The sequence below is a fragment of the Myotis yumanensis genome, unplaced genomic scaffold (assembly GCF_028538775.1).
Source record: "Myotis yumanensis isolate MYYU_CA2020_CCGP unplaced genomic scaffold, mMyoYum1.0.hap1 SCAF_8, whole genome shotgun sequence".
NCBI lineage: Eukaryota > Metazoa > Chordata > Mammalia > Chiroptera > Vespertilionidae > Myotis > Myotis yumanensis.
Genome location: NW_027223759.1, coordinates 86,187,186 through 86,199,216, shown reverse-complemented (window position 1 = coordinate 86,199,216; position 12,031 = coordinate 86,187,186). Strand labels below are relative to the sequence as shown.

Below are 12,031 nucleotides of genomic sequence, written 5' to 3'. Positions count from 1 at the left end.
GGTACGCAGGAGGGGGGCTGCCCACTGGGGGGTACGCAGGAGGGGGGCTGCCCACTAGGGGGTACGCAGGAGGGGCGCTGCCCGCTGTGGGGTATGCAGGAGGGGGGCTGCCCGCTGTGGGGTATGTGGGGGGGGGCTGCCTGCTGGGGAGTACACAGGGGAGGGGCTGCCCGCTGGGGGGTATGCAGGAGGGTGGCTGCCCGCTGTGGGGTACGCAGGAGGGGGGCTGCCCGCTGTGGGGTATGTGGGGGGGGGGCTGCCTGCTGGGGATTACACAGGGGGGGGCTGCCCGCTGGGGGGTATGTAGGAGGGGGTGCCCCTGGGGGGGTCCATGCTGGGTTTCTCAAGCCAGCCCCTGAAGGCGCTGCTGGGCCCTGCCCTCTGCTGGGGGCCAGGGGGTTGCAGGGGAGGAGTGTGCAGTGCTCATAACCAGAGCTTGTTGGTCATGGGGCTGGGAAAAGGATGGGAATGTTTTAGAATCCTGTGTGTGGTTTGCTTATAACTATGTCAGCTTTTTATAAAATAAAGTCTTCCCTAGCATATTTGAGGTAAAAAAAACGGCCCTTAAGAGTTTCTGTTATTAAGTTAATTACTTAACCGTCAAGCCCTGTGTGTGGGTCCAGCTTCATGGTCAGCACAGCAGGAGACTGAGCCGCTGAGGGCGTGGCCGCACGCCTGCTTTGGGGCCCGCGTGGCTCTCCCTCCCGCGGGGCCCTTGGGGAGCCTCTTCTCATCAGAGACTAGTAATGAATATAAAGCCATCACACAGTGCCCAGTTCATAACAATGGCTCAGTAGAAGTTAATGATCTTTTCCCCATGATTATAATACTCTTGTATTTTAAAGTTGTTACCTTATTATTGTGTTATCATAGTATGTATTGTACTAAAACAAACAGCATTATAACAATAAATACATATCAGTGTCCTCCATGTAGTAAGTACAGAGATGGTTCCAGCCTTCTGGTCACCTTCCCGGCCTGGCCCACGTAACCTGGATGCCAGGCCGTAGGGGCTAAGCTGCGCCGTCGCCCCCACCCCCCTGCTGCCTGTAACATTTGCCAGGGGAGGTTCTGGGGGAGGGGTGAAGGGGCTCCTGGGGTCAGCAGGCCTGGAGCAATGCCAGGACTTTGCTGGTCAGGCAGGGCCTCCGAGGTCAAGGGACAAAGGTGGGAGGGCATGTCTTTGTGGGCAGACCACCTGCCTGGTGGCATGGGCGGCGCTGGGGGAGAGGGGAGGTTGGGTGTGCACCGACCAGGCAGGATCGGCGCCTTCCTCGGAGAGGAGCCCGCCTGGCCCCTCCCCCAGCAGCCCCACGTCTCCCCTCCCAGGTGCACTGCATCAGCACAGAGTTCACCCCGCGGAAGCACGGGGGCGAGAAGGGGGTGCCTTTCCGAGTGCAGATCGACACGTTTAAACAGAACGAGAATGGGGAGTACACCGAGCACTTGCACTCCGCCAGCTGCCAGATCAAGGTGTTCAAGGTAGGGACGGCCTCGCCGTGCCCGCCATGGTCCATGCCCCGGGCACGCTTGCTTCCTCCGACGCCGGACAGCGACCCCAGACATTCTCGCAGCGCCACGCGGAGGCCCAGCAAGGAGCCTCGATTGGGCTCCTGCCTCCATCCACGTGTCCTGGGACAGGCTCCTGCCTGGGCCCACCCCTCAGCTTCCAGCATCGCATGTGTCGGCGCTCACCTCCACTTGATAAGAATGAGTGCTTTTGCACATTTAAAAATTTGTGTTTTCCTCCCAAGGAAACACTTGGACTTTCCCTCAAGGAAAGACAGGGACTGTGCCCTCTGTCTCTGTAGCCCATGGCTCCCACTAGCTCCCCTTTCTGCACCTGAGGCAGAAACTTAGCCGTGAGGGCCCTCCCACCAGGCTCCTTGACCGCACACCAGGTGTTTGGGGAACTGGGCCAGCCGTGCTGCTGCCGTGTCTGAGTGACCCGAGAAAGGCGTGGCACCTCCTGCCCCGAGGGTGCACAGCGCCCACCCGCCCACGCCAGTCACAGAGGTGGTTCAGACAGGTGTTTGCACGTGTCAGGCAGAGTCCAGCCGACCTGTCTGTCGCTCTCCCACCCTGGTCGCCCTCCTCCCTGGGAAGCACTGGCTTCTGGAGGCCTGACGGGGGCTCTGTGTGAGTATCGGGGCCTTTGCAAGGGAAGACAGGGCCCCTCTGGCCAGCAGCGCCCTGTGGTGTCACCGGGCTGAGTGTGTCCCACACACAGGCACAGCCTTGCCCTGTGTCTTCTGGGGAACAGGGCCTGGGGGCGGAGCAGGTGATGGGGGCTTGGCGGCCACATGCCTGCTCTCCCGCTGAACACTGGGCCTGTCCTTATGTTCCCGTATGACCCCCTGCAAGCCCGCCTCTGTGCAGCGTGGGCGTCACTCTGAGCACTGTTTCCTAACATCCCCCGAGCTGGGAGCCAAAAGCTGTGCCTGAGGAAGGTGCCTGGAGGGTGGAGATCCTTGAAGAGGCCATTGAACTGGAGAGTGGGTTTTGCTCGCTGTCTGCCCACTGTGGGTGGCCCGCTGTGTGCATAGTACTGCTCAGTCCTGGGGCTGCTGGGTGCCTTGATATCGGAACTCGCCAACCCCACTGTGTGTGGCCTGCTGTGTGCATAGTACTGCTCAGTCCTGGGGCTGCTGGGTGCCTTGATATGGGAACTCGCCAACCCCACTGTGAGCCCTGGACGCGAGAGCCCAGCGGTTCCGTCAGCAGCCTGCTAGGGCTGGCTAGCCGGCGCATCCCTGCTCTCACATCTGAACTGTGGCCTGGTCAGCACTTGGTTCCTCCCCTGTAAATGAGGGGAATGAGAGTACCTGTGAGGTCGGGACACCGCAAGTCCCTCAAGCTCACAGGCACCCAGACAGGCTCTGTCAGGGCAGAGGCCTCATGTGACGTGTGAGCCTCGAGCGGCAGGAGTCCTGGTGTTGGGGGGCCTGGAGGCCTTCATGATGTTCTGGGAGCTCACAGCCTGTAAGCGTGGGCCAAACCCCGACCGGCAACCCCCAGCTCTCTTCCCTCCCCGTCCACGGCTAAGCCAGGGAGTGCATTGGGATTGTCATGGCTCTTGGGGTCCCCCTCCCCCCGCGAGCGGCCTGCAGCCCCGTGGCAGGACCTGAGCAGGCTGAGTTCCCTGGGGCGGGGAAGGGCTCCAGGCAGGAGGACTTGCGCTCGATGTCTGGGGAGTGAGAGAGGCTGTCCGGCCGGCCCACAAGATCCTGCCTGGGCTCTTGCAGGCTTCGTGGCCACCGCCCAGCCCTGGGTCCTCCACCGATCGCCATCTCTGCCTGCTGTGGCCTAATCGGACCCCTGTGCTCTGCCTTTGTAGCCGAAGGGAGCAGACCGGAAACAAAAGACGGACCGGGAGAAGATGGAGAAGAGAACCGCCCAGGAGAAGGAGAAGTACCAGCCGTCCTATGAAACCACCATTCTCACCGAGGTGAGCGGCCTGGCGCTGCGGGCGAGTCTCGGGGGTTCCCAGCTCGGGCAGTGCTGTTTTGAGAGCCCCGGTGGTGGTGGTGGTGTGCTCTCGGGTTTGGGGCTGTGTTCCTCTGACAGGGCCCCGAGGCCAGGAAGGCGCTTCAGAAATAACTTGTAGTTGTCTGCACTTTTCAAAATCAGGGCATTACTTTTCAAAATAGGTAATAGGTCCCCAATTCAAAAGCTATAAGAGAATAGACATTAGGAAAGGTCCCTCCCGCCGCTGCTCAGCCTCGAAGTCCTCGCCCCAGGGCAGCCAGCAGCTCTGAAGCTGGCCCGACTTGCTCTGCCAGGGACTCCAGTCTGTACACGGGTTTACGCCAGCAGTGCACACAGACATCCTGGTCTGCAGCTTGCCTTTTTTTTTTTAATCTAATAGTGTATCTTGGAGTCTGCTCCCTATCTGTTCATAGAGAGCTTTCTAGGTCTTTACCCCGCTTGTTGCCTTTGTCGTTGGTGGACATTGTTGTTTCCCGGCTCTTGCCTCTTCAGACAGGTGCCGTGAGCCTGGTGCACGAGGCGTTCTCAGTGGGAGAATGTCTGCAGCTCCCGTTTTCGGAGCAGCATTGCTGGCTCAGAGGGTGTGAACCCTTGCTGTTTTGGGGTTTGGGTAGATATCAGAATGCATTTTCTCTTTTTAAAAAAATATACTTTTTATTGATTTCAGAGAGGAAGGGAGAGGGAGATACAGATAGAAGCATCAATGATGGCAGAGAATCGTTGATTGGCTGCTTCTGGCACACCCCACACTGGGAATTGAGCCCCCAACCCAGGCATGTGCCCTGACCGGGAATCAAACCGTGACCTCCTGGTTCAACACTGAGCCACCATGGCCCCGAAGAATGCATTTTCTCTTAACCCTGATGCCAGTACCAGCCTGCTCCACCATCCTCTGTCCTGGGCACTTCTGAGATGCTCACTGTCACAGGCCTTTTCCTCTGGTCACAGGTCACTGCTGGTGTCACCTCTCTTAGTGGCAGGCTCCATGATTGTTTTTAAACAGCTGGTCCCTGCTGTGTTCTGCAGTCCGGCCAGTTCCTAGGCGGTGTTTGTTCACCGAGTAACTTGACCTATTCAGAAGACCCCACAGATGTGTAAGGCCCGGCAATGGCCGTGGCGGGGTTAAGGCTGTGTTAAGGGTGAGACCCAGGCAGAGTGTCTCTGAGGACTGGCCTGGTCCTGACTGACGAGCTGCCTGTGGATGTGTGTGTGTGTGTGTGTGTGTGTATGCATGTGGGTATGCATGTGTGTGCGTGTAGTAAGCCACATGCAGAAGACTATCTGTAACAAGACAGCATGGGAGTTAATTTAATGGCAGAGACAGATGTGTGCTGGCGTTTATCTGAGGGTAACAGCGGCCAGAGAATCCTGCCTCCCCCCACCTTGCACCTCCTACCTGCACATGAAGCAGTGCTAGCCTCCTGCCTTCCCCCACTTTGCGCCCCCTACCGGTGCATGAAGCAGTGCTAGCCTGCACTGCGGGGCCAGCTCAGGCCCGGGTGGTTCCCAGGCTGAGTTCTGCCGGTGCTGCTGCTCTCCTTGGCCTCCGGGCTGAGCCTCATTTGGCCTCTGCACCCCGAGCTCCTGTGGCTTCCTCGTGTGGACAGGCCTGTGTTTCATGCATTTTTCCAAGCCCTGCACAGTGTGGCGTGGTCGGCGAAGCACCCACCTGGTCTGTGACCTTGTAAGGTGACGGCTCCTTTGTATCTCTCGTCAGTGTGTTCCTCTGGGGTTTACACCAACAAACCCAGCCACACTGAGAGCAGAGGTAAATATTCACCAGCCCTTGCGGTGGGTGACAGTGAGTCTTTAGGAACGCTTTAGACTGGCCTCTCCAAAGACGTGCCGTCACGGGGAAGGCAGGTGAGCCGTCGCTGGCTTCCCAGCAGGCCAGCCCCGTGCGTCTGCTTCCTCCGGGACCCTCCACGCACTCACCTTCTGCTTCTGCACAAGAAGTTCCTTGAGGTCGAGGGTGTGTCTGGTGCTGCTGTCTCCCTGAGCTGGGGCAGGGCGCCTGCGTGCCCTACACCCACAGGACTGAGCTGACGAGGCTGCTCCTGGTGAACGCGGAGGCCCATCTGCAGGGGTTTTCAAACACCGCAGGGTTTGATGCTGGGCTTCCCAGTGGTTTCTTGTTTGGGAGTTGTCTGGTCCGAGCTCCCTGCTTCCTGCCTTTGCACCCATCTGTCTGCCCCGGGACCTGCTGTGGGCAGTCGCCCACTTTTGTTTTCCTCTCTCGTGGGCCCGGTAGTCATGTGGCTGATGGTGTGTCCCTGTTTGGTTTGACGACTAGGAAGCTCACAGAGACATGTGTCCACTTTGCTCCGGGATGACCTGCTGCGCATCTGGTCTCTGCTGCTGTCTTCGGTTCTTGGGGTGGGAGTGAGCCTCCCGTCCGGGCTCACGGGGCCACAGGGTGAAGGCAGCCGGGTGTAGAAGGGTCCGTGGGTTTGTCCGTTGACTTCAGTGGATGCTGCTCCGTGCAGCCCAGGCGCCGGCAGGTCTGGCTCCTGGAGCCGCCCCCTGTCACCGCTGCCTGCGCTCTCTCCCCGCAGTGCTCCCCGTGGCCCGACGTGGCCTACCAGGTGAATAGCGCCCCGTCCCCCAGCTACAACGGCTCTCCAAACAGCTTCGGCCTCGGCGAAGGGTATGTGTGACCCCCCTCCCCCCGCCCCTGCAGGGATGACAAGCATGGTTCTTTCCCTGCCCTTCCTCTTCGCGTCTTCTCTCCTGCAGCCTGGCCTCGATGTGGGTGTCAGGGTAGCTGACGGGTGCTGCATTCACAATATGTTTAGCACTTGCCCAGCTTTTTGTGCTTGGACAGTTTCTCTGAATGTTGTCGGCAGCCCAGCGCCCACCCTGTCCCCTCCTCCAGTGTAGGAGGCAGCCGATCAATGTTTCTCTCTCATCATTGATGTTTCTCTCTCGCTCCCTCTCCTTAACCTCTCTCTCTCAAATCAATAAAACAAAAATATATTAAAAAAATAAATAAAAACAGCCTCCAAGCTGAGGGGGGAGGAGCAACAGGCAGGTGAGGGCCTGTACCAGCCCTGAGGCCTCGCACTCACCTCTGTCGCTTCCTTTGCAGCAGCACCTCACCGACCCACTCCCACCCGCTGGAGACCCTGCCCATGGGCAGCGATGTAAGTGTGCGGCCCTGCGTGTCTTGTCCCTGGGCCCTGCCCGTCCTGTCCCCGCGGCTCTGGGGCGTCCTGGCCCTGTGTGTCTTGTCCCTGGGCCGCCATGTCAAGGCCCCCCTCTCCCGCAGCACCTGCTCCCGTCCGCCTCCATCCAGGACGCCCAGCAGTGGCTGCACCGCCACAGGTTCTCGCAGTTCTGCCGGCTCTTCGCCAGCTTCTCAGGTGAGCGGCTCTGGACATGCGGGACCTTGGAAATGGGGACCTTGGAACTGCGCAGCAAGGCCAGTTACCTCCCCTCGGTGCCAGGGGCTGTGGCTTGTCCTGGGGACCCAGAGTGGTGTGGGCCACTCACTCACACTTGCTGACCTGGGCCCAGTGCTGAGCGCCGGGGTCCTGCCCGAGAAGCTCCCGGCCGAGTGCGGCTCTAAGGGAGGGTCACCTGGCACCTTATCAGCATCCGCCACACCTGCCAGGCTCCTGTCTGCCTGGGTTGGCCCCTGAGCCACGCAGGCCAGTGCCCATGCGACAAGCCTCCCTGGTAGCTCTCCCACCAAATGCTGCTCGTCACGTGGGGTCCAGGGCCACTCCTGGACGGTGGGGGCGAAGCCCCAGGTGAGAAGGGAAAGCTGTTCTATCTCTTTAAAAGGTGTTTAAGCCTTACTGATGATTCGTCAGGCCGAACCCGGAGCTAGGAGCTATGGGTGCGAGGGTAAACTGAGTGTGAGCCGTCCACCAAGCAGAGTGAGTCCAGAGGGACAGGGGCAGGGTCAGTCCAGAGGGACAGGAGCAGGGTCAGTCCAGAGGGGACAGGAGCAGGTCAGTCCAGAGGGACAGGAGCAGGTCAGTCCAGAGGGACAGAGACCGAGGAGGAGAGTGGCTCTCTAGGACCGACCTCTGTGGCAGTGGGAAGAAAGCCCCCAGTTGTTTTCCAGCTCAGCCTTTGTCAGGATGGGGAGGGGGCGTGTGAGGAGGGCCTGACAGGGACCCTGTCCCCCCGGAGTCAGTGCGGATACATAAACCAGGCGTTGCAGAGTGGTGTGACCCATCTGGGATGGGAAGGCTCAGAGGAGGGGCCTGGCCTGGCCTGGAGGGGGTGCAGGGAGGGCCGGCTGTGGTCTTGAGTTGGGTGGTCAGCATAGGCCTTACTGAGAAGGTGTCTTGAGTAAAGGCTGAAGCGAGGCAAGAGAGCGAGCCCCGTGGGTCGTGGAGCTTTCCAAGCAGAGGGAAATGCCAAGGCTGCAGGAGACACCTGCCTGGTGTGGCCATGCAGCAGGGGTCCAGCTGAGTGGGGCTGAGGGGATGGGGGAGCGGTGGGGGGTAGAGGTGCTGAGGTCCCTGTGGGACACTGGAAGGACTTTGGGTTTCCTTAAAAATAAATGTTTTTATTGATTTTAGAGAGAAGGGAGAGGGAGAGAGAGAAAAACATCAATTGGTTTCTTCCCGTATGCACCCCAGCCAGGGATCGAACCCACAACCTGGGTATGTGCCCTGACTGGGAATCAAACCAGCGACCTTTCGGTGCATGGGATGATGCTCGACCAACTGAGCCCCACCAGCAGGGTGGCTTCCATCCCCAGTGGGAAGGGAGCTGTTGTGCCTACAGAATTGTACCCAAAACATCGTATTAACTGTAAGAAGTCAGGACAGCGGTTCCCAGAGCCGGGGCAGTGCTGGCGCGAGGGCTGTGGATGCTGGGCGCGCTCTGCCCCGTGTGTGTGTGCTGGCTGCACGGTGCCTGTGGAATGGCTGCAGCCATGAGCACGTATTCTGCCTGCAGACGAGTGTACACAGAGTCCATGCCCCGCCCCCTCAGAGGTACACATGCATCATATGCCGAGAATACGGAGGCTGGGGCTGGGGGGAAGGGGCAGGCACAGCTTCTGTGAACGCCTGTCCTACTGCCTTTTGTGAGCATGTCGTGCAGCTTCTGACATCTTTGGGGCTGTGATCTGATGTTGTTTGGCTCTTTGCTGCTTCTTGCTCCATGGAGCGTCTGGTGCCCGTGAGGATGAGGCTGGCTCCCTGTCCCCTGCCCTCTGCCCTCTGCCCCGGTGCCGGGTCTGCAGGGTTTGGGGATGGAGCCTTTCTGTGTCCCATGTAACGGGCAGTCCCACGTGCTGCCTAGGTGCTGACTTGCTGAAGATGTCTCGAGACGATCTGGTGCAGATCTGTGGCCCCGCAGATGGGATCCGGCTCTTCAACGCCATCAAAGGCAGGTGGGTGTCAGCCTCCAGCTGGAGGCAGGGCGGACAGGAAGCTGACACGGCCTTGGGGCAAGTGTGGAAGGAGATGCGGTGGAGGGTGAGGGGCAGGGGCTGCGCACACACGGGAACCCGGAGCAGCCGCTGCAGCACCCCTGGCCGCAAGGCCCCTCCTCCTGGTCTGCCGGGAGCCATGGCCTTTGGCCACAGGTCGTCAAATGCCTGCGTGGTTGGGTTCAGGCTGCCTCCTCCCGGAGGGACCGTGGGCTGGGCAGGCTGCTCAGCCTGTGAGTGGTTTCCGGGAGGACTGGAGCAGGGCTGGGTCCTGGGGCACTGCCTGCCACCACGGCAGCGCTTTGGCTCACCGTTCAGGGCAGCAGCCCTGGCTGTGCCGTGGAGCGCTTGATCTGACAAACAGAGTTTTAAGCTTTAACTGATGAATTTAAATACCAATATCTACACGTGGGTAGTAGAGTGAGAGCCTGGGTTTGAACCCAGATCTGCCCTCAGGAGCTTTGCAGCTGGGTGAAGGCCCTGACCCCTGTGAGCCTGTTTCCTCATCAGTAGGATGGGGATGGCGGTCCCTGCTCCCTCGTAGGCGGTGTGAGGATGGAAGACGTTATGCACGTAACGTTCTAGAATGTCCCGGTGCAGTCAGCCGAGGAAGGGTTTGCTCTTGTGACCCTGCGAAATGCCTCGTTCTGGAGGTTCCTGTTCTGAGCAGAGCCCCTCAGCAGGTCGGCCTGGCTGGGATTCTGCCCCACCCCCACCACGAAAGGCATGCTGCACCCCCATGGCCGCCTTCCTTTCTCCCCGAGTCCTCCGGCGGCTGGGTCACCCTGTGATTTGGAACAATCTGCAACAAGAGTTTGGTCTCCCGCACCTGCTATTTATTTCCTTTCTTCCTGCCAGGAACGTGAGGCCGAAGATGACCATTTATGTCTGTCAGGAGGTGGAGCAGAGCCGGGCACCCCTGCAGCAGAAGCGGGACGGTGGTGGGGACAGCGGTCTGTGTGGTGAGCTATCGGGCGCCTCCCCCCCAGGCCGGTTCCAGGGGACGGTGGTGGGGACAGCGGTCTGTGTGGTGAGCTATCGGGCGCTTCCCCCCCAGGCCGGTTCCAGGGGACGGTGGTGGGGAAGCAGTCTGTGTGGTGAGCTGTGAGGCGCCCCCCTCCCCACCCCCAAGACCGATTCTGGGTGGCAATAGAACGGAAGAAACACCAGGGCTCTCACTGAGAATGAGTCCCTGATCCCCTCACTTTGGTTCTTGCAGAATAAGTTTTGCTGAACTTCATCCTGGGGTGGAAATGTTTAAGGTGGAAGGCATCCCCCAGATATCTCTGGTCCAGCTTACTTATTTTATACCCCAGGAAACAGGGGCCCAGAGTGTGGGTGTGTCCCCCAAAGCCACTGAGGTTCTTGTGGTCAGACTGAGAGCTGGGCCTTCTGGCTCCTGGACAGGCGACACGTGGCTTGGTGGCTGTAGTCCCAGGAGCACGTCATCCTGTGACCCCGGCCGGAGGGTGTGGTTGCTGCATGAGGGCTCAGGAGCACCGCTGAGGGGTCCCGGAGCTCCTCAGGGCACAGGGCTTCTTGGGTTGGGAGTTTGGGGCAGTGTGAGAGAGGACACAAGCTTTGAGGTCAGTTGTCCTTGAGTACCAATGCTGGCCATGCCACCTGGCGGCCCCGTGTCCTGGGGCAGGTACCGGGGCCTGTGCGTCAGCTTCCATGTGTGTAGAAGGAGCACAGCGCCACTGCCCTGTGGCATGTGAGGTCCAGGGAGATGAGCAGAGAGCTCCCCGATGTGAGCCCTGCGCGCTGAGTGTGAGCCGCCTTGGCGTTGTGGGTGCCATGTCTGCAGGAGCCGTCTGCTCTGCAGCCCCCGGGCAGGGAGAATGCTGCAGCCCCTGCTGCAAGGCTGCCCACGTGGTCGCTTATCTGCTTCTCAGGAGGAACGGTTGCTAACGTGGTTTCAGTGTGGGGACAGAGGCACAGCTGACTGGCCCAAAGTGACCGCGTTGTAAGTGGCAGAGCCAGGATCCAATCATTGGGACCCTGCTGCTGGCTTCTGAGCCCTTAGTGTGGCCTTCATACTTCTGGTGAAGCCCTGGTGCCCCCTGCTCTCGGCGTGGTTGGCCTGCGAAGCACAGAGCCAAGTGCCGCGTGTCACACACAGGAGAGGGGCCAGGTCTGCACATGGGAGAGGGGCCAGGTCTGCACAGGGAGAGGGGCCAGGTCGGCACACGGGAGAGGCGCCAGGTTGGCACAGGGAGAGGGGCCAGGTCGGCACACGGGAGGGGCCAGGTCCGTACACGGGAGGGGCCAGGTCGGCACACGGGAGAGGGGCCAGGTCTGCACAGGGAGAGGGGTCAGGTCTGCACAGGGGAGGGGCCGGGTCCGCACACTGGAGGGGGGCCAGGTCGGCACAAGGAGAGGGGCCGGGTCCGCACACGGGAGGGGCCAGGTCGGCACAGGGAGAGGGCAGGTGTTCCACGCACAGTGGGTGATTTAACTGGTGGTGGCTTTGCAGTGCAGGTGCTGACAGGACCCCCAAGGCTCCTGGAGGAGTGGGGACTGTCCTGGGTGGCAGAGTTAGGACTTGAACCAGGGTTGCCCGATCCAGAGCCCCTTGTTTTCCCAAACTGCCCCCCACACTGCCCCCGAGGAGAGTGGGCATGGCAGGAGTTCGGGGTATGGCTGGCCCTCGGCTGGCTCTGAGCGCTCCTGGTGGCCGAGTTCAGCTGGGGCAGGGAAGCCAGAGACAGACAGTGACGACAAAAGGAGCCAGCCTGTCGTCCTTCAGCTCCTCTTTGCAGCAGTCAGATTGGTTTGGGAAGTAAAATTGGAGAAAGTGGTACAGGCTCTCTAAAAGAATGGAAACAAGAGTACAATTAGAATTCTGATGTTAAAAGGAACCTGAGGAGAGAGGCCCGGAGTCGGTACTGGAGGAGCAATTGGAGGAGCATTGCGCAGGGACCACACTGTCCCGACGAAACCTGTTTGAGTTGTGGGAAGGTGAATCTGCCACATGGCGGGACCTTGTGGCCTCTGCCACCCACTTCCAAAGACTCACTGTGTGTATGTATGTACATGTGTGCATGCATTTGTACATATGTATGTGTGTACGTGCATGTGTACGTACAGGTGTGCACATACGTGTGCGCGCACATGTATGTGAGTGTGCTGTGTTTCTGTGTGTGT

The 12,031-nt window shown here is 60.0% G+C and overlaps 1 protein-coding gene across 5 annotated transcripts in view; it reads left to right on the top strand.

Annotated features, from left to right (window-relative positions):
* The window catches only part of TFCP2L1 (transcription factor CP2 like 1), a 67,103-nt gene that overhangs the window by 35,503 nt on the left and 19,569 nt on the right, over positions 1 to 12,031 (top strand). For 4 of the 5 annotated variants that reach the window (XM_070423151.1, XM_070423153.1, XM_070423155.1 and 1 more), the window contains exons 6-12: positions 1,330 to 1,482; positions 3,338 to 3,448; positions 6,045 to 6,136; positions 6,578 to 6,632; positions 6,758 to 6,851; positions 8,755 to 8,845; positions 9,743 to 9,846. In XM_070423151.1, coding sequence (XP_070279252.1) covers positions 1,330 to 1,482; positions 3,338 to 3,448; positions 6,045 to 6,136; positions 6,578 to 6,632; positions 6,758 to 6,851; positions 8,755 to 8,845; positions 9,743 to 9,846 — 700 coding nt within the window. The remainder of the gene's footprint in view (positions 1 to 1,329; positions 1,483 to 3,337; positions 3,449 to 6,044; positions 6,137 to 6,577; positions 6,633 to 6,757; positions 6,852 to 8,754; positions 8,846 to 9,742; positions 9,847 to 12,031) is intronic. The other variant, XM_070423152.1, reaches the window with a different exon arrangement.